The sequence below is a fragment of the Poromitra crassiceps genome, assembly GCF_964638095.1.
Source record: "Poromitra crassiceps genome assembly, chromosome: 10".
NCBI lineage: Eukaryota > Metazoa > Chordata > Actinopteri > Beryciformes > Melamphaidae > Poromitra > Poromitra crassiceps.
The window spans coordinates 5,440,489-5,468,269 of record NC_139631.1 but is presented as its reverse complement, the minus strand read 5'-3'; the positions used below and the strand labels follow the sequence as shown (position 1 = coordinate 5,468,269).

Here is a 27,781-nt window from a genome sequence, read left to right as displayed (position 1 = left end):
TTCGGTGTGAGAGTGACAGATGCGGAGGGGCGCGAGGTCAATAATCAGTGCGGGATGCTTTCCTCCTGTGTGCTCCATTCCATTCAACAGAAGAAAACACAGCGTCCTCAGCAGCGCGTGCAGTAGGATGTGGGGCATTTCTGGTGACGTCGACGATTCACACCCCCTCCCCTCGCGCCGCCGTGTCGTCAGTGGCAGTGGCGTTTGTCGCCATCTACTGGATGAAATGTTGAATGGTCATGATCAAAATCATACAAAACATGTACAAAACACAACAATAACAATATTATATCGTCTTTTTATTTTACCTACTGAGTGATTCATCTTTTTATAGTAAAACATGACATTCTCCCAAAAAGTGAAAACAAGTTTAAAATAGAATATTCGCCTCTCCTTCTCTACTCTCTCTCTCAAAGGTGATAATTCGTCAAGCGGAAGTTGTTTTAATTGCGGAAGTGTACGGATGTAGGCGCATCTATGGGCGCAGCAGCAGCAGCAGCTCAGAGCCACTTTGATTGCTTGTCTTCTGTGATTTTACTTTATTTTTGATCTAGCTCAGCTGTATGTAGGCCGCTGGGGATTACAGTTTACAGCTTGACCAGGTAAGAATGTAGATTAAACGCTTCAGTGGTAGCTAGCTACACGGTCGATCGTAATCTAGTTTTGCTAAATTAGCTAGCATTTAGCGTAGCTAACCAAGCTAACGCGACGTCGTTGAGTTAACATCAGACAATCACTACCGTGACAGTGCTAACACAGCGCCAGGACACCATGCAGTGGAAATGCACTGTTTTGACGTGTGGGTGTTAAGGCAAGACCGCAAGGTCTTTAAATGAGATGAGCGAATATCCTTAACAGAACTCTGTGGGCTGAAAGGGCCGACAAGCTCACTTTACCCACCTATTCCCTCTGCCTGGGATTGTCTCTGAGCGATGTAGTCATGGATGGATGGATGTAGCGAGTCCTAGGCGCCGTGCTGCAGCTCGTTTCCAAGGAAACTCACTCTGTAGTTGGCCTTTACAGGTTAGCAGCACACGTGATTATAAAGACAGTCCTGTTCTAACACTGTGTAGCGTTGTGTGTATCAACTGCTCACATTCGACTGTCATCAGCTGTGACATTTGACATTCAGCTGGCCACTGTCCAGATGAAATCCAATGCGCACCTCGACTGCTGCTCAACTCCCTCAGCTCCAGCTCACGTTTCCCTTTATCAGTGCCACACTGCATGAGCTGAGCTTCGGATCCGATTTCCTTTGGTTTTCTCTTGATATAACGTTACTTTGTTTGTGGCTGTTGAAAATAGCAGCTGAAGAAGTCATGACCAAATCAAAGCAAACCCTCAAAATACTTTCTGATGAAGGATGCCCACACTCGTCTTCATTTGAGCAATAAATGAAAACGATATATATATTTTAGGAACTATAGTAGTAGTAGAAGTAGTAGTAGAAGAAGATGAAGATGAAGATCTTTCTCAAGTGTCATGCACCAAAAGCGGCCCAGCCCACATGGGCTTACAAGACACCATACATTATGTCAAACAATATCAAATTATCCATTTGATCAGTAATTACTATGATCAAGCTTGCTCAGAATGGCTTGCTCAAGTGACATCACTAGTGATATCAGAATTGTACATTGCTGGTGGTGACATCACTGATAATTGCTCGTTTACATAATGAGACATAACTGTGCTTTTAACACATCAAACATAAAGCATGCTACAAGTGACAATCCCAGCAAATGTATCACTGAGTCTCAAGCCATGGGGGTGTGTCTACTAGGCAGGGAAACTGGCACAATATAGAGTCTACTGTATACTTCTTTACGCTGATGTGTGTGTGTCTTCAATTGCTTTCCTAAGTGCAAAAATAAATATGATTTAAGAATAACACTCCAGTGTTCAGATTAGGGTTGTGCGATGTCACCTAAATAACCATCGCGATGGTTCCACAGTGAAACATCGCGATGGACGATGGCATCGTCGTTGACGGGGGTGGGGTTAATTAATGATTATTATGAAGTCCATGCGGTGCCGTTTGACTGCGCAACTGCAATGTACGTTCACGTTTACAACAGGACAGCTGAGCTCTACATGTCATGAGAGACCAGCGGGCTTGGATAGGCTACTACTACAGCACAGAGCCAGGCAATTCAAACAGTAGGCTATCACTACCAGCAATATTGAAAGGCGCGAAACAATCAAACGTTAACGTTAAAGATCGTGACCAACAACGTGTGTGTGTTTAATTTAACTAGCTGGCAGAAAAGGGGCAGAATTACTGGCGGCTAACGTTAGATTTGTGTGGGCTCAGTTTTTAACCTAACATTGGGTTACGTTAAGGAGAGATAGAAACACAGCAGCAGGCAGCCTACACAGTATGTAATGGAGAGAGTTCCTGGAAACAGGCGAGTTGAATTCACAGTTGAAGACTTGTAACATTACTCACATTGGGTTGAAAACGGGAAAGAACGTGAAGTTTCTTCTTTCTTAACATTTTCACAACACAACCGACCTGCTTATCTTCTCTTCCTCTCCGCTTTACCACTTCTCTGAACTGGGGATAAGGTACGCTTTGCCGCTTGTTTAATGCCGCCCGTGCGTCCCCCATGTGTCGCGGTTGAGTGGAGTTAGCCTTTTTTATTATTAAATCTGCCAAATTTGAATTAGAACAGATAATCACGATGGTCCGATGTAGAAGGGTCAGAGGTCGATGGCATCGTCCATGGTGCCAACCCTAGTTAAGATCATATCCATATCAAGGGTGAGTAAAGTGATCTAAAATGTGTGAAAACAGTGCTATGGTTTCTGGATTGTAACTTAAATTAGCACTACCATCCTGGCAGTTTTGTGAACAACTGAGGTACATGTGGCTTTTACACAGAGATCCCGCAATATTGTCGTTCGTTACGAAGGCCCGCAAATGACTCGAGTCAGCGTTGCCTTTTTACACAGCCAATGCTTTTACACAGCGCGAGGAGGCATTCCAGCATGATGTTATCGCGTTGCCATGGAGATGTGAACAGCTGTTCAGGGGAAATATTCCTACCTACGACTTACAGAGGGATTTATCGAGACGCACACAAAAAAGAAGAAAGAAAAAAACTTGGGAAAGCTGGTGCGAGCGTATTGGGAGAAAAAGTGTCAGCAACACTAACGGTTGTGGAGAGGACGCTGGCGCGCTTTTGGCTGCCGCTTCTCCCTCCGTTTAGCAAATAGTTTGAATTAGTTTTAGTTTCTATATTTTCATTTTGATCTGTTTGGACTCAATCTGCCACTGTCATCGGCTGTCCAAAACAGAAAACTCGGCTATCGGCCTGAAATAACAATCCATCTCACTCCATCTGGATTACTAGTTTTGCGCTTGGCACTCACCTGTGTCCAGCCGGACTTCTATTCCACCACCGCTTGCTGGAAGGTAGATCCCGGACAGGCCTCCACCTGTCACGGTGCGGTTAGCCCCTGTTGGCTGGGACCGCTGCCTTCCACTACCGCCGAAGAACACCGCCGCGCCCGCGGCTGAAGGCAGATCCCGGGCAGGCCTCCACCTGGCCCGGTGAGAACGCTGCCGTCCACTACAACGGGCCACGGCCCAGAACACCAAGCCTCTCCATCCACAATGCTGCTGCTTGTTTTGCTTGTCTCTCTACTGCCAACGTGCCTACCGCATCTTTCATTCAACATCTGTTCCAGTACTGCTTCGGCCATGGCACTACGTTACTCAACCACGCAACTCCTCCGGCTAAACCATCAATCGCCTCCTCCTACGCAATTCATCACAGCAATAACAAACTCCGGACTGCTACGACGCCACCGCTACATCCATAGAAGCTCCCGCCGCAAGTTTGTCTATAAATCCACCGCCATAAACTGCATCCCATCTCTCTGGTCCAACTCCGAAAACAGCTCCTGCACTTCCGCCTTCCGTCATCACAACAATGCACGTCATCAGATCAACCCCCACGTGAATACTTTGAACCTCCGCAAAATAACCACTTCCGCAAATTCAACTTCAAAACAAAAGCACCTAAAAATCACCCTGTTTAATACAAGATCCCTCAACAATAAAAGTCTCATTCTCAACGAGTTCATCATTGACAATAAACTGGATCTGCTCTGTCTCACTGAAACCTGGCAAAAACCCCACGACTATCTCTCACTCAATCAAACCACCCCCGCTGGATACTTATACTTAAACAACCCACGCACTGAGGGACGAGGAGGAGGAACTGCTGTCATCTACCAGCAAGACCTAAACCCCCGACCACTCTCCATCCCTGCTGCACCTTCCTTTGAACACCTGGCTTTCATACTTCCTGGCTCCACATCTCTACTCATTGCTCTCATCTACCGTCCTCCCAAACCCAACCCCTCCTTCCTATCCGACTTCTCAGAATTCCTCACACAACTGTCCACATACTCACTGTCTGTTTTACTTCTTGGCGACTTCAACTTCCACATTGACTCCCCGGACTGCAAAAGTGCAATAGACTTCCTGGACATACTCAACTGTTTTAACTTCACCCAACATGTCAATTTCCCTACCCACACCCGCGGACACATCCTGGACTTGGTTTGCACAACTGGCCTCCACATCAACAGCATCTCTAACACTGACCTCACCATCTCCGACCATCTTGCTATCACACTGGACATCAACATCCCTGTTCCCCACCCCAAACAAGACCGCACAATAACCTTCCGTAATCTCAAATCCATCTGCCCCATTTCCTTCTCTACCTGTCTATCCAACACCATATCCAACCTCTCCCTCCCTGTTAACCCGGCTCCCATGGACCTTGTCAACTTCTACAACCATACACTGTCCACCTGCCTCAACCAGCTTGCCCCCATAAAAACAAAAACCGTCACATTCATTCACTCCGCCCCCTGGTACACCCCTGAACTGCACATCCTCAAAAAACAATGCAGACAAATGGAACGCCTCTACAAAAAAACCGGACTCACTGTTCACACACTGGCCCACAAAGAACTCATTCATCAATACAAGTCTGCACTCAACAACGCCCGCTCCACCTTCTACTCTGACATCATACACTCCGGATCCTCCAACCCCCGCACTCTGTTTTCCACCATCAACAAGCTCCTCAAACCACTGGACAATATCTCACCATCATTCACCTCGGACAAATGCAACAACTTCCTCTCCTTCTTCCACTCTAAAATTGAAAACATCCACAACCAGCTAGCCACCACCTCCTCTGCCATCACCCCCGATCTGGACCCTGCACCTTCCCTGTCAACAGCCCACTGCTTTCCAGCCTTCTCCCCCATAACCTCATCTGACCTCTGTGAACAACTCTCTGGCATAAAATCCACCACCTGCCCCCTGGACCCCATCCCCTCCAGCCTCGTCAAAGCCTGTCTCTCTCCTCTTGCCCCACTCATCACCGACATCATAAACTCCTCCCTCACTTCTGGTATCGTCCCTTCCCCGCTCAAGCTCGCTGCCATCACACCCACCCTCAAAAAACCCGGCCTGGATTCCGACAACCCCAACAACTTCAGACCCATCTCCAACCTCCCATTTCTCTCTAAAATACTGGAACGCACCGTCGCAACTCAACTCAAACAATACCTCCACACCAACCAGCTTTATGAAACATTCCAATCCGGCTTCAGATCACACCACAGTACCGAAACAGCACTACTCAAAGTCACCAACGACCTCCTCCTCTCCTCTGATTCTGGCTCCCTCACCATTCTCCTCCTCCTCGACCTCAGTGCAGCCTTCGACACCATCAACCACTCCATCCTCCTCAGTCACTTAAAATCAATTGGCATAACCGGCACAGCACTCTCCTGGCTCACATCCTACCTGTCTGACCGCTTTCACTTCATCTCCATAAACAACTGCAAATCCCACACCACCCCAGTATTACACGGAGTCCCCCAAGGCTCGGTGCTTGGTCCCCTTCTCTTCATCCTTTACATGCTCCCCCTAGGTCACATCATTCGCCGCCATGGACTACAATTTCACTGCTACGCTGACGACACCCAGCTTTATATCTCCACCAAAACCATCACCCCTGCCACTCTCACCACCCTCACTGACTGTCTCACTGAAATAAAAACCTGGATGACCAACAACTTCCTCAAACTCAACTGCAATAAATCAGAAATCATGATCTTTGGCCCAAAATCCCTCCTCCCCTCCTCCCAGAACCTCTCACTCTGCATTGATGGACATACAGTCACCCCCTCCCCTCTGGTCAGAAATCTCGGCGTCATCTTGGATCCCACACTCTCCTTCAAGTCACACATCAATAACATCACCAAAACATCCTTCTTTCACCTCCGAAACATTGCACGACTCCGCCCCACTCTCTCCCCCTCAGCCGCCGAAATACTCATCCACGCCTTCATCACCTCCAGACTAGATTACTGCAACAGCATCCTCTATGGCCTCCCTTCCACTGTCCTCCGTAAACTGCAATATGTCCAAAACTCAGCTGCCCGATTACTCACCCACTCCCGCTCCAGAGAACACATCACACCCATCCTCCAACATCTCCACTGGCTCCCCATTCAACACCGCATCCACTTCAAAATCCTGCTCATCACCTACAAAGCCCTCAATAATCTGGCCCCCTCTTACCTAACAGATCTCCTCCAGCGCCACTCCCCCACCCGCCGTCTCCGCTCTGCTGATGCCAACCTCCTAACCCCCATCACCAAAACCAAGCACCGCACCACGGGGGACAGAGCCTTTGCCATCGCTTCCCCAACCCTCTGGAACTCTCTGCCCCTCATTATCAGAAACTCGGACTCACTCACCTCCTTCAAAACCCAACTCAAATCCCACCTCTTCAAAACAGCCTACAATATCTGACTTCTACCTCTAACCACCATTCCATCTCTGCAATCTATTGACCTGTATTTGTTTTCATTCTTGTTATTTAGTTTTGTTTATTGTATTACTTTTCTATGTATTGTAAAGCGTCTTTGAGTTCCCCAGAAAAGCGCTATATAAAACTTATGTATTATTATTATTATTATTAAAAACTGCGATAGAGACCGACTTATGATGTCGCAACGATCATGGCTTTCACAGGCCGTGTGAAAGGGGCTAGTGTTAACATGCAGATCCTGCACTGACTGTATCAAATATTTCTCCTGTCTTCCCAGTGTACCAGGTTGGGCTGTAGTCATGGCAGACCACACTGACACGAGCCTGTCCTGTCTTCCCAGTGTACCAGGTTGGGCTGTAGTCATGGCAGACCACACTGACACGAGCCTGTCCTGTCTTCCCAGTGTACCAGGTTGGGCTGTAGTCATGGCAGACCACACTGACACAAGCCTGACGCCGGAGGAGCGCGTCCGCGCGCTGACCAAGAAGGGCAGCTCAGTGGAAGTGAACGAAGACGTTCCCCCACGCCGCTACTTCCGCTCCGGCATGGAGATGATCCGCATGGCGAACATCTACACAGAGGAGGGCAACATCGAGCACGCCTTTGTCCTCTACAACAAGTATATCACGTACGTAGTGTGCTCAGTGAGTCTGAAGTTTTAACTAGTAGTGTGGTCAGTGAGTCTGAGCTTTTAACTAGTAAGTAGTGTGGTCAGTGAGTCTGAGCTTTTAACTAGTAAGGAGTGTGGTCAGTGAGTCTGAGCTTTTAACTAGTAAGGAGTGTGCTCAGTGAGTCTGAGCTTTTAACTAGTAGTGTGCTCAGTGAGTCTGAGCTTTTAACTAGTAGTGTGGTCAGTGAGTCTGAGCTTTTAACTAGTAAGTAGTGTGGTCAGTGAGTCTGAGCTTTTAACTAGTAAGGAGTGTGCTCAGTGAGTCTGAGCTTTTAACTAGTAGTGTGCTCAGTGAGTCTGAGCTTTTAACTAGTAGTGTGGTCAGTGAGTCTGAGCTTTTAACTAGTAGTGTGCTCAGTGAGTCTGAGCTTTTAACTAGTAAGGAGTGTGCTCAGTGAGTCTGAGCTTTTAACTAGTAGTGTGGTCAGTGAGTCTGAGCTTTTAACTAGTAGTGTGCTCAGTGAGTCTGAGCTTTTAACTAGTAGTGTGTTCAGTGAGTCTGATGTTTTAACTAGTAGTGTACTCAGTGAGTCTGAGGTTTTAACTAGTAGTGTGCTCAGTGAGTCTGAGGTTTTAACTAGTAGTGTACTCAGTGAGTCTGAGGTTTTAACTAGCAGTGTGCTCAGTGAGTCTGAGGTTTTAACTAGTAGTGTACTCAGTGAGTCTGAGGTTTTAACTAGTAGTGTGCTCAGTGAGTCTGAGGTTTTAACTAGTAGTGTGTTAAGTGAGTCTGAGCTTTTAACTAGTAGTGTACTCAGTGAGTCTGAGGTTTTAACTAGTAGTGTGCTCAGTGAGTCTGAGGTTTTAACTAGTAGTGTGTTCAGTGAGTCTGAGCTTTTAACTAGTAGTGCGGACAGTGAGTCTGATGTTTTAACTAGTAGTGTGCTCAGTGAGTCTGAGCTTTTAACTAGTAGTGTACTGTGTTCAGTGAGTCTGATGTTTTAACTAGTAGTGTGGTCAGTGAGTCTGAGCTTTTAACTAGTAGTGTGTTCAGTGAGTCTGAGCTTTTAACTAGTAGTGCGGACAGTGAGTCTGATGTTTTAACTAGTAGTGTGCTCAGTGAGTCTGAGCTTTTAACTAGTGGTGTGCTCAGTGAGTCTGAGCTTTTAACTAGTAGTGTGGTCAGTGAGTCTGAGCTTTTAACTAGTAGTGTGGTCAGTGAGTCTGAGCTTTTAACTAGTAGTGTGGTCAGTGAGTCTGAGCTTTTAACTAGTAGTGTGGTCAATGAGTCTGATGTTTTAACTAGTAGTGCGGTCAGTGAGTCTGAGCTTTTAACTAGTAGTGTGGTCAATGAGTCTGAGCTTTTAACTAGTAGTGCGGTCAATGAGTCTGAGCTTTTAACTAGTAAGTGCGGTCAGTGAGTCTGAGCTTTTAACTAGTAAGTGCGGTCAGTGCGTCTGAGGTTTTAACTCTGGCTGCAGCTATCCATTATTTTAGTCATCTACAGATTATTCCAACGATTCATCAGGTCATCGGATAAGATGACATGGTTGCGGTTCAGGCTGAAAACACAACATAACGTTAGCAGACGTGGTAGACTCCGGAGGTGGAAACACGGTTGAGAACGACATAACAGCCAGACAGCGTTGAGATATTTTGAACTTTGAGTGCAGAGCAAAGTGTCAAAATTGAGCTTGTCGTTAAGGGTAGCGCTGCTGCCTAGTTGAGAAGCGCCGCTCTCCCCCTATAGGAAAACAACGGGACAGCGGGCGCAGAGCTGTTTTGCTGCGGATCATGTGTAGGGGTCGCCTTTATGCTAAATTAAATTTTTCCTGCTTTGATTTCACTCCAGCTTTCAAGGACATCAGTCATGCTTCTGAAAGTCAAGCTTCAGCCCAGTGCTTTGAATCAGGTTCGCTCAATGCAGTCAGTGATGTGAAGTCTGATGGGTTAATGTTAGTCAGTGATGTAAACTCTGATGGGTTAATGTTAGTCAGTGATGTAAACTCTGATGGGTTAATGTTAGTCAGTGATGTAAACTCTGATGGGTTAATGTTAGTCAGTGATGTAAACTCTGATGGGTTAATGTTAGTCAGTGATGTAAACTCTGATGGGTTAATGTTAGTGATGTAAACTCTGATGGGTTAATGTTAGTGATGTAAACTCTGATGGGTTAATGTTAGTCAGTGATGTAAACTCTGATGGGTTAATGTTAGTCAGTGATGTAAACTCTGATGGGTTAATGTTAGTCAGTGATGTAAACTCTGATGGGTTAATGTTAGTGATGTAAACTCTGATGGGTTAATGTTAGTGATGTAAACTCTGATGGGTTAATGTTAGTGATGTAAACTCTGATGGGTTAATGTTAGTGATGTAAACTCTGATGGTTTAATGTTAGTGATGTAAACTCTGATGGGTTAATGTTAGTGATGTAAACTCTGATGGGTTAATGTTAGTGATGTAAACTCTGATGGGTTAATGTTAGTCAGTGATGTAAACTCTGATGGGTTAATGTTAGTGATGTAAACTCTGATGGGTTAATGTTAGTCAGTGATGTAAACTCTGATGGGTTAATGTTAGTCAGTGATGTAAACTCTGATGGGTTAATGTTAGTGATGTAAACTCTGATGGGTTAATGTTAGTGATGTAAACTCTGATGGGTTAATGTTAGTCAGTGATGTAAACTCTGATGGGTTAATGTTAGTCAGTGATGTAAACTCTGATGGGTTAATGTTAGTGATGTAAACTCTGATGGGTTAATGTTAGTGATGTAAACTCTGATGGGTTAATGTTAGTCAGTGATGTAAACTCTCATGGGTTAATGTTAGTGATGTAAACTCTGATGGGTTAATGTTAGTCAGTGATGTAAACTCTGATGGGTTAATGTTAGTGATGTAAACTCTGATGGGTTAATGTTAGTGATGTAAACTCTGATGGGTTAATGTTAGTCAGTGATGTAAACTCTGATGGGTTAATGTTAGTGATGTAAACTCTGATGGGTTAATGTTAGTGATGTAAACTCTGATGGGTTAATAATGTTGGGGGTTCTTTGTTGTGTGTTTCTTTGTCCAGGCTCTTTATTGAGAAACTTCCCAAGCATCGAGATTACAAAACGGCTAACATTCCCGAGAAGAAGGACACACTCAAGGTGTTCATACAGTCTTTGTTATGTCCTGTGCAACTGATTATCATTATTCTCCCTGAAGGAAGTGTTCAAGTTTAACATTTTGAATTCCCATCCTCTTGCAGAAACTGAAGGACATCGCCTTTCCTCAAGCAGAGATCCTGAAGAAGGCTCTTCTGAGGAGATTTGACCAGGAGTATGCACAGCACCTTGTCAAAAAGGTAAAACTGTCAGTCGCAGAAACACTCGCTCTCATCATGCGGTGATATTTTCATACATTTTCATTAAGAGATATTGATGAAAAGTTGCATAAGAAAATGATGGAACATGTAAAGGGTCATGAAGTAATCTATGACCTGTATTGACCTACAACTAGTTGGAATTGCACACATGGGATAGAACGTATCTCCTCCTACACAGGTCTAAGGCTAATATGGTCACATCTCTTAGATGTAGTTAAACACCTTGCTGCTGCTCTCTGTACTGCAGCGAGAGAGAGAATTTGGACTGAGACAGGAGCACAGAAAGAAATTGTAGAAATGTAAGATTACATTTTTTTTATATAATCACCTTTTCGAGGTCTGCAAAGGTTCAAAGAAAAACTTTTTTTTTAGAGATGATGTACCTCCATAGTTCAGCAGTTGAAAAGGTGCGAGTTGGTGAGGAGATGAGCTACACACCTGCCCTATATACCTTTTTTAAAGTAATAATCTGTGACATTTGTAATATAAATTAATGCATGTTGTGCTACTTTCTATCGCTGATTGATACAACACAAATTGTGAGAGAAAAAAACACTATGCATTTGTTTTTGGGTACACTTTGTTCATTACGGACACCCTAAATTGAGATATTTTTGAAGTGCGCCTCCTCTGCCCTGCGCTGACGTGAGTGAAATGTCGTACACGTTGTGCTCAGAAAGCGGAGGAGGAAGTGATGGCGCGGGAGCAGTCGAAGCAGCGCGCGCTGGACGCGGAGCGGGAGCGCGTGGCCGAGCTGCAGCGCCGCCAGCGGGAGCAGGAGCAGTTCAGCGCCTTCGAGGAGATGATCCGCCGCCAGGAGCTGGAGAAGGAGCGGCAGCGGGTGCTGCTGGAGTTCGCCCCGCCGGGCACGCCTCCGCCCGACACGCCCCTCCTGCCGGGCATCCAGGGCCCCCCGCCTCCCTACACCGTCTCGCCCACCCCCCCGCACAGCCCGGGCGACCTGTCCGGCGGCAACAACCACCACTACAGCCGCGCCCCCGGCAGCACGCCCGCCTCCGCCGCGCCCACCTTCGACCGGTCGCTCAAGCCCGGATCTCTGGTCAGCCCCGGATCTCTGGTCAGCCCCGGTAACAACAGTGAGTTCATCATCTCATCCTGAAAGGAGGGGGCCGGCCTTCAGAGGATTTAAATACTACACCACTCCCACTTTGAAGTATTTATTCTTCTGAGCCGTTTTCCCCCCTGACCTACTTAATTTCCCTGTTGACACCATGCCTTGTTTCATTTCAGAAGTTTTCCATTCAACTCTTGTATATTTTCCACTGCATTATCTTTGCAGATACAATGGTGGATGCCGTTCGGGAGTTGGCAGTCCCCGCAGAGCTGTGCCGGAGTTTTCTGAGGTTGGCAGAGGCCAACACGAGCCGAGCCGTAGAGACTTGCGGCATCCTGTGTGGCAAACTGGTAAGACTTTGGAAAAACAACAGCTGCCAGTGGAGCAGAATGACTGTGCTAAAGCCCCACGTTCCTGCTTAGGGAATCTGCTGCAGGAAGAAAAGAAAATCGGCTTATGGGTGAATGTCACCAAAATGTTCTTTTTGTAACAAACGTTTTCCTCAAATCCAACAGAATGTGACTGAGGATTTTTTCCCTGCTCTTATGAGAGTTAAGATCAATGAGAATACATTCTACGTCATTGAGCTGCATTGCCAGAGACAGAGCCCCCCTCCCCAATGCCTTTATTAAGCATTGACAACAATGAAAACAAGCACATGATGTACATGTTTAATTAATATTGGGTATATTATAAATGATATAAATTGTCACCATCTCAGGCGATGCAATTCCATGATGTTTTCCTTCCCCCAGGGTTAGGGTTAGGGTTTCCCAGGCTGGGAATGTGTAAGGAATGACTATGAGCAGATTCCTTCTTTACAGCAGTAAGTAGCCTGGGAGGCTGAATCATGTGGATGTGAAGTTTTGAATGAAACGGAGACATCAGCTGACTCCACACCAGGGGGATGGAACACATCGGGAAATGTCTTTAGTTTTGCTTTTCTTGGTTTTTCTCTCTCTCTCTCTCTCTCTCTCTTACACGTTCCATTTCTGGGAAAATGATTACCTTGTGTGTTTGCCAGCAGCAAAACCAGTTACAACCTCATTTGCTTCAGGCAGACTCCTTAAAGAAGAATGCTGGTTTTATACAACTTGGAGCTTATTTCCAGCTTTAATTTTCTCATTGTCTATATCATATAATAATGATGTGAACTGCTGTGTGTCGGTACAGTAAATACAAGCATTTCACATGCCTCGTTTTCAGGTCGCACTTCAAAACAAATGAGCGTTTCAGTGCATGGGAATCAAAGTGGACTTACCAGGGTGACTTAGAAATTTAAATTTAAAGCTGGAAATAAGGTCCAGGTTGTAAAAAGAAATTGAATTATCCTTTAAATAACTAGGGACAGACAGCGGATATGCATGTATGAAAAGAAAAAATATATATATATATTGTGTGTGTGTTTTTTGTGCCTGGTCCAGACCAGAAATGCGTTTACCGTGACCCATGTGATCGTGCCAAAGCAGTCCGGCGGACCAGACTATTGTGACACAGAAAATGAAGAGGAGCTCTTCCTCATCCAGGACCAGTACGACCTCATCACCCTGGGCTGGATCCATGTGAGTCACTCACCATCTGTCCAAATATGACCTGTGAACATCAGCGTAAACCAGTGACGTGGGTCAATGTTGCACGTGTACAGTAGGCTACTGCTGAGAGAGCGCTGACATACTACTGCAGAATGTGGTTTGGCAAACCAGATGTATGAGTTAGAAGCTGTTATATTGGCCAAACCTTCATTATTGTAGTATGTGTGCGTCTGTGTACACTGAAGCAACTGGACATGTGACCTGACATGGGACCCACCATGTGTTCCCCAGACTCACCCCACACAGACGGCCTTCCTGTCCAGTGTAGACCTCCACACACACTGCTCCTACCAGATGATGCTACCGGAGGCTATCGCTATCGTCTGCTCACCCAAGTTCAACGAGTGAGTCTGTTGGCTGACGTGGAAAACATAAATGCTTCTGTCTTAAATGGGGGGGGGGGGGGGGTTGGATATTTATATCACATGACAGTATATGAACATAGAACCTTTTCACAGCAGCCATTTTGTGTTTCAAAGCAGGGTAAACAAAGGTGTTTTCTAATCGTTAAGACTGGAATGATTGTGTTTGTTACGTTTGTCATTGCAGAATCGGCTACTTCAGATTGACAGATCGCGGAACAGATGAAATCTCCACGTGTAAACAGAAGGGCTTTCACCCTCATAGCAAAGATCCCCCTCTTTTTACAGTGAGTACACTCTGACTGTGGGACCATACAGACATGCATACTGTATAGATCAGTGTTTTTACAGTGAGTACACTCTGACTGTGGGACCATACAGACATGCATACTGTATAGATCAGTGTTTTTACAGTGAGTACACTCTGACTGTGGGACCATACAGACATGCATACTGTATAGATCAGTGTTTTTACAGTGAGTACACTCTGACTGTGGGACCATACAGACATGCATACTGTATAGATCAGTGTTTTTACAGTGAGTACACTCTGACTGTGGGACCATACAGACATGCATACTGTATAGATCAGTGTTTTTACAGTGAGTACACTCTGACTGTGGGACCATACAGACATGCATACTGTATAGATCAGTGTTTTTACAGTGAGTACACTCTGACTGTGGGACCATACAGACATGCATACTGTATAGATCAGTGTTTTTACAGTGAGTACACTCTGACTGTGGGACCATACAGACATGCATACTGTATATATGTTTTTACAGTGAGTACACTCTGACTGTGGGACCATACAGACATGCATACTGTATATATGTTTTTACAGTGAGTACACTCTGACTGTGGGACCATCCAGACATGCACACTGTATATACTGTATGTTTTTACAGTGAGTACACTCTGACTGTGGGACCATACAGACATGCATACTGTATAGATCAATGTTTTTACAGTGAGTACACTCTGACTGTGGGACCATACAGACATGCATACTGTATAGATCAATGTTTTTACAGTGAGTACACTCTGACTGTGGGACCATCCAGACATGCATAGCCTACTGTATAGATCAATGTTTTTACAGTGAGTACACTCTGACTGTGGGACCATCCAGACATGCACACTGTATATATGTTTTTACAGTGAGTACACTCTGACTGTGGGACCATACAGACATGCATACTGTATAGATCAATGTTTTTACAGTGAGTACACTCTGACTGTGGGACCATCCAGACATGCACACTGTATATATGTTTTTACAGTGAGTACACTCTGACTGTGGGACCATCCAGACATGCACACTGTATATATGTTTTTACAGTGAGTACACTCTGACTGTGGGACCATACAGACATGCACACTGTATATATGTTTTTACAGTGAGTACACTCTGACTGTGGGACCATACAGACATGCACACTGTATATATGTTTTTACAGTGAGTACACTCTGACTGTGGGACCATACAGACATGCACACTGTATATATGTTTTTACAGTGAGTACACTGACTGTGGGACCATACAGACATGCATACTGTATATATGTTTTTACAGTGAGTACACTCTGACTGTGGGACCATACAGACATGCACACTGTATATATGTTTTTACAGTGAGTACACACTGACTGTGGGACCATACAGACATGCACACTATATTATGTTTTTACAGTGAGTACACTCTGACTGGGACCATACAGACATGCATACTGTATATATGTTTTTACAGTGAGTACACTCTGACTGTGAGACCATACAGACATGCACACTGTATATATGTTTTTACAGTGAGTACACTCTGACTGTGGGACCATACAGACATGCACACTGTATATATGTTTTTACAGTGAGTACACTCTGACTGTGGGACACACAACCTTAATCACTTCTTTTCCGATGATTTTTACATCATGTTTATGCTTCTGCGTCAATTCTGTGTTTTGTGTTGTACCGTTATTTTTGTCTGTTAGTAAAAAACACAACAAATCTGATCTGATTTTCTTGTTTCAGCACGCAGGACATATCACCATCACCGATGGGACAGTGTCCATGTTGGATTTGCGGTGATTGTTTTCCCCTCCGACCACTACGCTCACAGACTGTCTCTCTCACTCACAGACTGTCTACACTCACAGACTGTCTAATCTAACCGGTGCGGATGTCTTCTTTGAGAAAACACTATTTTTTTCCTTTTCTTTTTTTCAAGACGGTACTGAGTGAATACCGGCCATCATCGTTTGACCATTCCCATGGACCTCAGTTGTTCTTGAAGAGGACAACATTGCACTGTTTTGTTCCGTTAAAGTTTCTTCATATTATTGCACTTTCCAAGCAAACAACTTCTCTCCACCTGATGGATGGGCAAACCTCTGGCTCTTCAACTCCTCCGCTCTCGTCGACATGTGCCCTAGTTCCCTTCTTTACCGCCTTTTGTTTTTGTTATTAATGACCATATATGTTTGTCCGGATCTATTGGATATATCTTCAGCCTAACTGTTGTTCTATAATTTTCACCAAGGTTTGGGCATGCCCGACAGATAAGTGCCAAGGACGAGAAGATTCATTTGGTGTCTCATAACATTGGAGCATAAAGTCTATCTATAGGATGAATCAGCGTGACATCCCAACAACAACAACAAAAAGTACTTCCGGGTACCACTGCAGCAGAAACTAGTCTGAAATAAAGTTGAAAAGCTGTGCCAAATAAAAGTGAATATCTCAAAAACTATATACGTTATCACATTCCTTATATTTTACTATTCTGAGAGCAGAAGTAGCCAAAGGGTCTCATGTATAATATGTGTATGTAGTGTTAAGGTTGTGTGAACTGTCGCAGTTTTAATATGTGTGAATTTAGTAAAAAGCACAGCATCCTAGAGTGAGTTCCTGACTCCTTAGGGTCTTGTATAGGTTGAAAAAAGTATAAATGGTAAAGCGCTTTACAGTGAGTAGGTACATTCACACAGACATTTATACACAGATGGCTGCAAGCTACCACACGGGGGGGGGCTGGCACAGCCATCATGAGCAATTTGGGGTTCAGTATCTTGCCCAAGGACATGCAGACTGAAGGAGGTGGGGATCGAACCACCGACCTCTTTTGTCCAAAGAGATTAGTGGATGACCCGCTCTACCTCGTGAGCTACAGCTGCCCCCAAGTATAAAACATAAATGCGATTTCTCAAATCTCAAATGGTACACAAGATCAAATAAAACTGAATCAACGAGATGGAGTCCTAAAAGTGGTGACTTGTTTAAAGTTTAAATAGTGTGTTTCTTAAAGTATGAAGGAGTATTTAGAGCAGTCGTTCTCAAACTTTTTCACGTCAAGGACCCCTAAACTGACACAAATTAGACCACAGACCCCCATTTCATAAGATTTCGCGCCATGGTCCCCCATCTGATAATAGTTTTGCTTTTAGATGTTTTATTACAGGAAATGTATGAAACCTATGACCAAAATAGTCATACATTCTATCATTGTTACTTATGGATGGAATTATAGTGAAAATAAATTATTCTCCTTTTTGCTGGGGACCCCCTCAAGGACCCCACTTTGAGAAGCACTGATTTTGAGTACAAAGGGGGCATGGTTTCACCATGAACTGCTGTTTAAAACAAACGGCAGTTAAGGAAGTAGAGTAAATCTGTTGGTTACAAACATGCTGATTCGTCCTATAGTTGACTCAAGTCTTTCTCTATTCTTTTGAGTTGGTGTTTCCTTAGTAAGCTGTTGAGTGCTAAGAGAAACTGAAAGCCAGTTGTAACTCAGGTATGCAGGCAGTGTTGCTGCTCTGTAATATATATTTTTGTATACAAAAACATCACCACACGATATATCACTCTGTATCTAAAAAGGGTTTTGTTTCCAAATCAAGTTCCTGTTTATGATGGATCCACCTCTTAAGTGTTCTTCTTTGTTTTTTTAAGGGGAGTGGGCTGAGGGGGTGGTGCCTGGATGAGGTGTCCATGCTTCAGAAGAAATGTGTGCAACAGGCAATTTAAATGTACCTTCTACTGTACATTACTAACCACCTGGCCATGGTTCATACCGATAACCATTTATGTTTGCTGCCTTCTCTTGTTAGAAGAAGTAAATAATTAGCCATACATGTGAGAATACCTTCAATGAATTAAATGCCAAGACAAAATAAACTCATTGTAGATGGATTTCTTCTCTTATTTTCATTTGTGTGTTATTTTCCCAATGGGATACCCAATACAAAATCAAAGCATAGTCACGTAGTTAAGACATTTATATAATAGCCATAAAGTAAAGTATTCAGCGAAGGCGTGCAGGGATTACTATACACAGTGACTCAGGGAATATAAAGACACACTAGGCAAAGTGTTTGCATTGTGAAGGGAGGGAGCTAATCACTGATGGCAAAGGATCAAAGGGGGAATTTGCAAAGATAAGAGGAGAGCAAAGAGCTTTGCTGAAACAGATATTGTGAGGGGTTATCAAGCGAACATATCATTCAGTAACATAATGAACAAGCAGGTTATTATGAGTAAAACAAGGTTTTATGTGGGTAGAGGGGAAATTGATCAGATGTGATGGATGTTGGCCTGAGATTTCTGAATATTTCTAATGTGGTAGGGAAAGTTCTGACAGGCATTTCTGTCATCTCAGGCGCAGTGGTTGCCTGGGTCCAGACCGAATCCGTCCACTCCACCGAGTTGAGTTTTGGCTGCTTCTGGAGACGGAAATGGAGTGTAACGAGTTGACAATTCAGTCTGTGTAGTAAATTGTCTTCTAAATAAAAGTTATTTAGGTAGAGTGAATGTCAATTTATTTTTATCCTGTGGAGGGCAGCAGAGCACACAATAATTTGCGGCTAAACTGCCACAAATTACGAAGAAGAAGAAGATTACCAGGAAGTAAATAAAGCTACGGTGGTGGAGTGGTTCTGTAGCTAGCTCTTGGTAATTGTCGGAGTTAGATTAAAAAAACACGATTCTCTTTCTTTGATCGACACCAACATTCAAAATGGGGAAGCGCCAGCATCAAAAAGACAAAATGTAAGTCAGAGCTATCGTTCACAATATCTCATACAAAGGAAAAGTGCTTGTTATTGTTATTAGCTTAGCTGGCTAACGTTACTCGGCTAACATTAACTCTAGTGTTATATTGCGTTTAGGATTATGATAGCCTCAACGCGCTAGGATTATGTTATTTTAGTTCATTTTAGTCAAATTGTGCTCGTATTTTAGCAGTGACGTGAAAATACTTCTTCATTATCTTTGTTAAATAACGTAACGTTAGCTAACGAGTAAGGTTTCCAGACCAAATTCCAAGCAGAAGGCCACACATGCATAACCTGATCACCCCGCGACGTCAGTCAAGTTCTAGTATGACGTCAGCTATGTTGTGGTCAGTCAAGTCCAAGTATGACGTCAGATATGACGTCATCCATCTCCCCTGAAGCTGTCCTCGAAGCGTCGTTTTGCCCCACCTCCCCAGTCCGCCACCAACGAGTCTTGACTCCTGTATCCTAGCCTATGCAGATGCCCTCCTCTTGCCTCAAGAGGAGCGCCACTGTCCAATGGATTGTGGGAATTCCCTATCCTAGCCTATGCAGATGCCCTCCTCTCCACTGTATAAACGCCTAACTTGGCCTAAGCCATCTCCACTGCATAAAGCCCTAAGTCACCTCCAATATAAACCTCCCGGGCCATAAGTCATCCACGTCTGGAAGCGCCAAGTTAAGTCACCAAGGCTGAAGGCCAGGCCAAGTTGGGAAGCGCCAGCCGTCAGTTGCTGTAAGACGCCAAGTTGAAGGCCAGTCAAAGTTACGGATTGATCTCAATTAACCACCGGAAATTAGATCTTCCTTTTGGGGGGATTCTCTATCCTAGCCTATTCAGATGCCCTCCTCTCACCTCAAGAGGAGTGCCACCTGACAAGGGAGTCATACGTGACTCCATTGGACAGTGGCGCTCCTCTTGAGGTAAGAGGAGGGCATCTGCATAGTTTAGGATAGGGGATCTTTCCCCCGTGGGGGATCCTACAGGAGTCGACTCGTTGGTGGCGGACTGGGGAGATGGGTGGGGCAAAACGACGCTTCCGAGGACAGCTTCAGGGGAGATGGACTGCCGTGAAGCTAGCTGCTGCTATGATCGGCCAGAGAGAGAGAGGTGACGTAGAACCCTTGCTATACAGTATATATGAGAATTAACTGACGTCATACTTGGACTTGACTGACCACAACATAGCTGACGTCATACTAGAACTTGACTGATGTCGTGGGGTGATCAGGTTATGCATGTGTGGCCTTCTGCTTGAAATTTGGTCTGGAAACCTCACTTCAATCATGAGAGGCCAGTTGGTAGGATTTAACTAACTTTATTTAGCAATCGGCATGCATGGCAAATACTTTGGCGCATGACTCCATTGGACAGTGGCGCTCCTCTTGAGGCGAGAGGAGGGCATCTGCATAGGCTAGGATAGGGATCCCCCCGATTGCTAAATAAAGTTTGTTAAATCCTACCAACTGGCCTCTCATGATTGAACTATCATAGCTACATTTTAGAATGTTAGCATTACACAAATACTACAGCAAATATAATGTATCACTATAATTTTATTTAAACTAATATCCTATATGAATACAAAATGTAAACATAACGTGCTACTAGTTTCAGAATAGATTTGAATATGTTATTGATTAAATGTAGGTTCTTTGACTTGTTTGGCCACAGCTATTTAACTGAGCTAGTCCAAAGACTGGGTTAAACCCCAAAAATGAGAAGGCTGTGTATGTCTGAGCCTCTAGTCTTTGCTTCATCCTACCAGGAGCTTAGGCAATGTTGTTTAAATCACTTCCTAACACTCGCTATTTGCAGATAGGCTTTTATACATTTATTTAGGCCTATATGATTTACATTGTATTTGCCTGTTGTATTGTTCTGTGACACTCTTTTATCATGTATATTTTTAATGACTGTCTTTTTCTCTTTTGTTATTTAACATTACCTTTACTTTTTATTTTTTGTTGCTTTATTGTCTTTCCTCTCATTTATGTGTGGATTTTGTCTCCTGATAGGTATATTACATGTTCGGAATACACTCACTTCTATGGAGGGAAGCGAACAGGTAGTTTTCTTTTATTTTTCTCCATTATGATAAATAATCTGTTCCAGTTTCGCTTGGAGACACAACAAACTGCAACTTTTACTGGAAAATTCCATTAAGCCTGATAAAGCTTGTATATTTTGTTCTTTTCTTAGCACGTTATTTTCTACACTACTGTACTGAATTTGTATGGCGCCTAACAAACCTGTTTTCATAACTGATTATGCATTTATTTACTCAGTCCAAAATGCAACTATAAAGCCCAACTTTTTCACAATCGTCTCCAGTGGGTGTATCATAGAAACGTTGTCTGCATATTTATCAGTTTTATTTTCTTTGATTTTCCATTTCAGAAATTCCGCAGGCAAACTTCAGACGGCTGCCGTTTGACCACTGCAGGTAAGACATGGTTTGTCTTCTAGTAAATGAAAAGACACTCTGAGTTGACACTGTTGCTGATCAGAATGTTTTTTAGCTGAGTAATGGTAAATGACATACCACTTATCTCATTATGTTTTTGCTCTTAAACTTTTCAGCTTGTCCCTTCAACCATTTGAGTATCCAGTCTGCACTGACGAGGGAGTCGTCTTTGACCTGTTGTGAGTAGTTGATGCTAAGAACAAGTCAACCTTTTCAAATAAGGTGTTTTGACTACGTGACATGCTGACTGTCTGCTGACATTCAATGTTGATGTAATACTCATGCAGATGAGTAAAAACCCGAATGTATACAGGCATATGTTGTGTAGCTCTTCCTGTTTATGTAAATCTCCTATAATCAAACTAGATAAGGACGGTGTCCTTTCATTAGCAGCTGTCAAAGTATCACAGGATTAAACAATTAAGAGGAAGATTCAATAAGCTCACCGCTGGCAACACAAGTGTTTCAACATGATCAAAATGTAGAACAATGGCAATTGTAAATGCATTGGAATGCCTTATGATCGTGAAACGTTGGAAATAGCGATTTTAATATTTAATATTTGATGGCCGCTGATAAAACAAAAACATTTTGTACCCGAAGATGAATGCTTGTTGTTGCACTCCTGGTTTTAATTTATGTCACTTTTAATGCTTTGAAACTGAAATAGGCTGATGAAAGAGATCTGGGTGGACCTTGAATTAACATCCACTTCCTCTCTTCCTTGTGTCCCAGGAGCATTGTCCCGTGGATCAAGAAGTACGGGACCAATCCGATCTCAGGAGAGGTGAGGGAACAACAAAACACATCAGCTTGCATAAAGTATGTAAACAGTACGGTAATCAACAACTGACAGTGGAACAGGCCACAGTGACCCACTAGTGTCAGTAATGCTTAGAAATGTCTGAGTCTTACACAATGGGCCTTTAACTTCTTCTATGATAACATGGCAAAATGTAATAATTCATCAGTTTGCTGCAGACCCAATAGAACTCTCCCACGGACCCCTGGTGGCCCCTGGACCCAATTAAGAACCACTGATCTATATGATAAGCTCTTGAATTTCCTAGATCAGCCTTTCAGCATTGTTTCGTTTTGCCTAGTAACGCCTCCGTTTCTGTTTATTTCCCACAGAAGCTTGAAGTGAAGAACCTCATTAAGCTCAACATCGCCAAGAACAATGATGGTATGTGTTTACTGTACTTTAACAATTAGAAATGTGCAGTTGATGTAGAAATACAGTGGCTTTTGTACATACTGGATACATTTTACACATTTTACATATACATTTCTGATCTATAGCTAAGCTGACACTCTCATCCAGAGCAACTTACAATGAATGAGGTTATAGAATAATCTTCACTTCCCACGTCATTACAAACAAACGATTGTAAGGAGTGTAAGGGTCAGAGCCACAGTTTCCTGACAATATTGCTGCGTGAGAATGGCTAGAAAAAGAACATGTGAGCGAAGGAGAGCTGTAGACGGTAATTTTCCTTTTTACATGACTGCAAATTGGAGCAAGTGGAGAAAGGAGATGTGGAGAGAGGAGTTGTGGAGAGAGGAGTTGTGGAGAGAGGAGTTGTGGAGAGAGGAGATGTGGAGAGAGGAGTTGTGGAGAGAGGAGTTATGGAGAGAGGAGATGTGGAGAGAGGAGATGTGGAGAGAGGAGTTGTGGAGAGAGGAGTTGTGGAGAGAGGAGATATGTGGGGAAAGCTTGAGGAGATGAGTTTTCAGCCTGCGGGAGCGACTCCGCTGCTCTGACCTGTTCTGATGTTCTTTCTTTTTGTTGTAGGAAAGTATCACTGCCCGGTCCTGTACAACGTCTTCACCAATAATTCCCACATTGTTGCCAACAAGGTCACTGGCAACGTGTTTTCGCACGAGGTTGGTGAACTCGCACCCTTTCCCATTATTGATTCTATAGAGCGCAAATCACCGACCGTAGTTTGTGCACAGAGATCTTTGGCTTATATGAGATTTGTCTGTTTTCACTCAGGCTGTGGAGCAACTCAACATCAAGACCAAGAGTTTCAAAGATCTGCTGACTGACGAAGCCTTCACCAGAAAGGACATTATAATACTGCAGGTGGGCTGTCACTTTGTGTTGGAAGTGCATGATTTAGAGGAAAGCTATCTATTTTGAGAAAGTCTGTGTTTATGATGAAGAATGTGATTTAGTGTTCTTTGCCTTCTTAGGACCCCACAAACCTGGACAAATTCAATGTTTCCGACTTCTTCCATGTGAAGAACAACCTCAAAGTGTTGGATCCCGGTGAGTCACAGGCAGCAGCCATTTATCACACAGCCATGAGCGCCCATCTGTCAATTGCTTATATAGGGTGGAAGGAAATTCATATATTTCTTTAACTCTTATCAACTATGTGGTTTTGTATAGTTCGGCAAGTAAAGCTTGGAATTACAGGGCCGGTCAACCTAGTTAAAAATGTAAATTGTATTATTTATTACCACTTTTGGGTTCTATGTTCATCATCCACCCAAGATTTGAGTGTTCCTAACATTCAATAGCTGTTATAAAATAAGCTTTTGGCAGCTGTATTTTCTACACAGTATACTGATACAATTCAAGAGAGCTGCTTGGCTTTCCCTCTGCCATTTGGTCGAGCGAGCTTCTCTCTACGCTGGAGAGAGAGAGAGCAGCCGCTGAAACCTGATCAATGAAAGCACCACTCGATCCCATCTCAACAACCTAGTTATGACTCAAACATTTGCCAGCAAAAATATTTTTCGTCAGCGTAGATTAGCGCTTGCAGCTAAAAACACACACACACACACGCACACACACACACACACACACACACACACACATTATTACAAAACTTGGTTGAGCAAGGTTCACGCTAGGCTGGGGAGACATAATGTATGTTGCATAAAACTGTCCATCAAAAATACACCTGGTCAACCTTTCCCTTCCTCTCCTGTCCCTTTGTGCCGTGGTTCAGATGAGGAGAAGGCCAAGCTGGACCCAGCCTACCACCTGAACACCACCAACCTGGAGACCAGGGAGACTCTGGCTGAGCTGTATAAGGACTACAAGGGGGATCAGCTCCTGGCCTCCACCATGAAGGAGCCAGAGGCCAAGAAGACAGACAAGCTAAACGCTGTAAGCAAAGCTATATCGTACCACCCACGGGGTAGCTCTCTCCATGAAAAATGAAGCCATTCTTTCTAATGGCAGCAGGGGCGGCGACTCCAATGGCTACAAAAAGAAGTCTGATTGTATAGAAGTCAATGGGAAAATGACCCTATTTCTCACTTAATTTGTGACCTCAGTAAACACTTTGCTAATGAGTTGATGGTCTCAATCGCTACTTTCAAGTCTTCTTCAATACAGCGTGATTCTCATTTTGTAAATTATGCTCCCATTTCAAGTAAAATAGACGAAGAGGGAAAAAAGCTTTTGCACACCTAGGCTCAACAGGTGCGTCGGAGAAGGGCAAAACCCGACACAGTACCAGAATAAACTCCCGCACACTGTCTCCACATGCAATAAAAAGTTTAATCAGAATAACGTTTCGGTCGTGAGACCTTCATCAGATTCTCTGAAGAGAATCAGATTCAGATCTGATGAAGTAAAATAGACGATAAAGGAGACTGCTTTGATTGCTTGTCCAGTGATCACACAGCTCGCCGATTGGGAAACTGATAGCAGGCGTGCGGCACTGCTGCTTTTCTCGTCCAAATTTAAATCACTTCTGGCTCCAAATAACCAAGATGGCGACAACTCGAGGCTTCAAAACGGGAATTCACAAACCAGTGGGTGACGTCACGCTAGCTACGTCCCTATTTATGACGCGGTCTATGCATAGCACTAAGGTTTTCACAGAGGCAGAGCATTTGACAACCAGCGTAGTCCCACAAGTTACAGAGAGAGAAAGATGGAATGCAAAGGAAGAAGGAGACGTAAAACAGTACAACCTCGTTAATCTAATCCCCCCGGCAGTGGAAGTTTTCTAAGTGAAAAATTAAAGTGGAATATTTAGGCAACTAAAGCACATTGAAATAGCCAGTAAAGCTTAGTCAAAATATGAAACATATGAGCATGGATTCTACAGCACCTTGTGCACGTCGGCGGTAACCTAAATGTTATAGGAAGCTTGTGGCCTGGAAGGTTGCTGGTTGAAGTCCTCTAAACTCTCAGCGAAATCATCAGTGTATCATAATCATACACTATCATTATCAACCAGCCAAATATTGGTGGGAAAAAATGTCTGTGGCTGGTTTGTCTACTCAAATAACATTCAAATGCGCTTAGATTAATCCTCTCTGAGGAAAATTGTTTTCACAGCCTGTACACAAAAAAAAAAATCAAAACTACATCCAACAAAGACATGGCGGGGCACAGAGCCAGTCACAAAAACAGAACAAAGCCCTAAAACAAAGTGGTTGGTCACAGGACAAAAAAGAGCATAAAGTCACAAGGGCACAATCAGAGCTTATTGAGGGCAGTGATGGCAGAGAGCACAAAGCTGTTCGCTGAAGCGTCCCCAAATAGAGGAAGTGTCTGGTGGATTCTGTAATCCATCAGTGGCTGGCAGAAGAAAGTTAGTTTTCTGGCATGGATACTTCCAAGTTTCTTGGACAGAGTTTTGGTCACCTGCCATCCTGCGGGATTAAAGAGTTTGGCAGCTGGGGAGTCTGAACAAATCTGAAACTTTAACTGTGAACGTATCTGTGCTGTATGCCATCATTTACTGCCTCTCTGATCTTCATAGCAGATCATGAATAAAACGTTCAATATGAGCGATTCCGAGGCTCGCCCGCCCTGCTACGCGGCCACGCCCGCAGCTCAGCGCCAGGAAGGATGACATCACTGATGACATCATCACTGGTTACATCATCACTGAACTTATATAGCCTCAGCCAGGAAGGATGACATCACTGATGACATCATCACTGATGACATCACATCATTAGGTAATTAGGGCAATTACCTAATCAAAAGAACGGGCTCCGTCAGGTCACCCGCATGGGTGCTGTTTACACCCCCTGAAAGTTTCAGCCCGATCGCACGTAGAATAGCCTCAGTCAGGAAGGATGACATCACTGATGACATCATCACTGTAGACAGAAAGATGACATCACTGATGACATCATCACTGATGACATCACAACATTAGGTAATTAGGGCAATCACACCCCCTGAAGGTTTCAGCCCGATCGCACGTAAAACGGCATAGCTGTGGCCGGCCAAAATTCTGCTCACACAGACACGTCTCTTATAATAATATTATAATAATAAAGAATATATATACTTCTTATCTTTCTTATTAAATAAGAAAGATGATAAGATAGACTAGGTATTTTCATGAATAATTGATCAAATTGAGTTTACCACACATAAACAATAACAAATAAAGTACAAATAAAATGGATTATGTGTAGTATTGTTTTGGAAGTAAAAGTGAGTTGAATTCTTGTGACGTTGCAGAATCTTCATCGTGAATAGGGGTTAATTTGGTACAAAAGTGCAATGTTGAATCTGTGCACCAGAGGGAGCCATATACAATATATTGGTGTGTGCAGCATTTATTATGATCCTGCCTGCCACAGCAAATCCCTGCATCCAGACAAAGAGAAGCAATCGAGCTATGAGTGCAGTCAGTGTGTGAGAATAATGACTTACCTTGTGCACTTGCAGACATAAAGTTAAGCAAATATAGCACCTCTAAGGATCCTGTATGTGATGTCTTATAGATAGAACACACAGTCACACTGACCCATGTGTAAGTATGATCGGAACAAAGGAAATATACTGCACGTAATACAGCAGTTTGATATCCTTGATCTAATACCAATGTAACATGTTTAAAGCCTGTTTGTACAGGCGTTGCAATTCAGGTTTAACTGGTAGGGAAACACACAAAGATGTCTAACAAGACTTATTTTTTCATCTCCTGCTCTCACATTAATACTACTGTCATACTGTCTTCATTGTTGACTTTAATAACTGTGCGATGGAGGTTAATTCAGTTTGAATGGAGTCAACGTTTCTCTTGTTATCAGTTCTCCTTTGATGTCGCGCCGCCACGTCTCCTTTTACGCTGCAGCTTTGCCTGAAATGCTCTCTGCTTTGACGTGAAGGCGAGTTCAGTCGAGGTGACGCCGGCTGAGAGAACGTGGGAATATATATATAGGTCAGACGAGGTAACGTCTGCTCTTTCATGTGCCAAGTTCAACCACGAGAACTAGAGCAGAAGAATGCTAAGCCAGGACTCAAGTCTTGACTTAAATAACTCCTCTGGTGTGACCGCATTGTTTTGTGTTATTTCGGGCGTTGCATATTTCTCATTCAGCTCATGTATGCTGCTATCCTTTAAGCACAAAGCACCTTGACGCATCTCCGGCGCCTCTTTATTGT

At 43.7% G+C, this 27,781-nt stretch overlaps 3 protein-coding genes across 6 annotated transcripts in view; 2 read left to right on the top strand and 1 right to left on the bottom strand.

Moving 5' to 3' along the window:
- slc39a14 (solute carrier family 39 member 14) overlaps positions 1-3,670 on the bottom strand; it is a gene marked incomplete at its 5' end in the record, with an annotated part of 36,473 nt that extends 32,803 nt beyond the window's left edge. Inside the window, 2 exons of the mRNA XM_083644696.1 lie at positions 3,376-3,548; positions 3,666-3,670. Coding sequence (XP_083500822.1) covers positions 3,376-3,548; positions 3,666-3,670 — 178 coding nt within the window. The remainder of the gene's footprint in view (positions 1-3,375; positions 3,549-3,665) is intronic.
- LOC310783843 (STAM-binding protein-like A) lies at positions 469-18,037 on the top strand. Of its 4 annotated transcripts, none has more exons than XM_083644741.1 (10): positions 469-602; positions 7,150-7,500; positions 10,555-10,630; positions 10,732-10,827; positions 11,525-11,945; positions 12,149-12,273; positions 13,348-13,485; positions 13,747-13,859; positions 14,065-14,164; positions 15,919-18,037. In XM_083644741.1, the coding sequence occupies exons 2-10, from the start codon at positions 7,172-7,174 to the stop codon at positions 16,048-16,050; spliced, it is 1,530 nt and encodes a 509-aa protein (XP_083500867.1). In that variant the 5' UTR covers positions 469-602; positions 7,150-7,171; the 3' UTR covers positions 16,051-18,037. The 4 variants fall into 4 exon arrangements, with proteins under 4 accessions (XP_083500867.1, XP_083500869.1, XP_083500870.1 ...); XM_083644743.1 differs by having other exon boundaries at positions 15,912-18,037; XM_083644744.1 differs by having other exon boundaries at positions 493-602; positions 7,276-7,500.
- A 755-nt stretch (positions 18,038-18,792) lies between these two features.
- Positions 18,793-27,781, top strand: part of ppil2 (peptidylprolyl isomerase (cyclophilin)-like 2) — a 30,635-nt gene continuing 21,646 nt past the window's right edge. The window contains exons 1-10 of the mRNA XM_083644904.1: positions 18,793-18,926; positions 20,951-21,000; positions 21,333-21,378; positions 21,516-21,578; positions 22,135-22,186; positions 22,534-22,585; positions 23,195-23,286; positions 23,399-23,488; positions 23,599-23,674; positions 24,363-24,523. Of these exons, the coding sequence (XP_083501030.1) occupies positions 18,895-18,926; positions 20,951-21,000; positions 21,333-21,378; positions 21,516-21,578; positions 22,135-22,186; positions 22,534-22,585; positions 23,195-23,286; positions 23,399-23,488; positions 23,599-23,674; positions 24,363-24,523 (714 nt within the window). The 5' untranslated portion in view covers positions 18,793-18,894. The remainder of the gene's footprint in view (positions 18,927-20,950; positions 21,001-21,332; positions 21,379-21,515; positions 21,579-22,134; positions 22,187-22,533; positions 22,586-23,194; positions 23,287-23,398; positions 23,489-23,598; positions 23,675-24,362; positions 24,524-27,781) is intronic.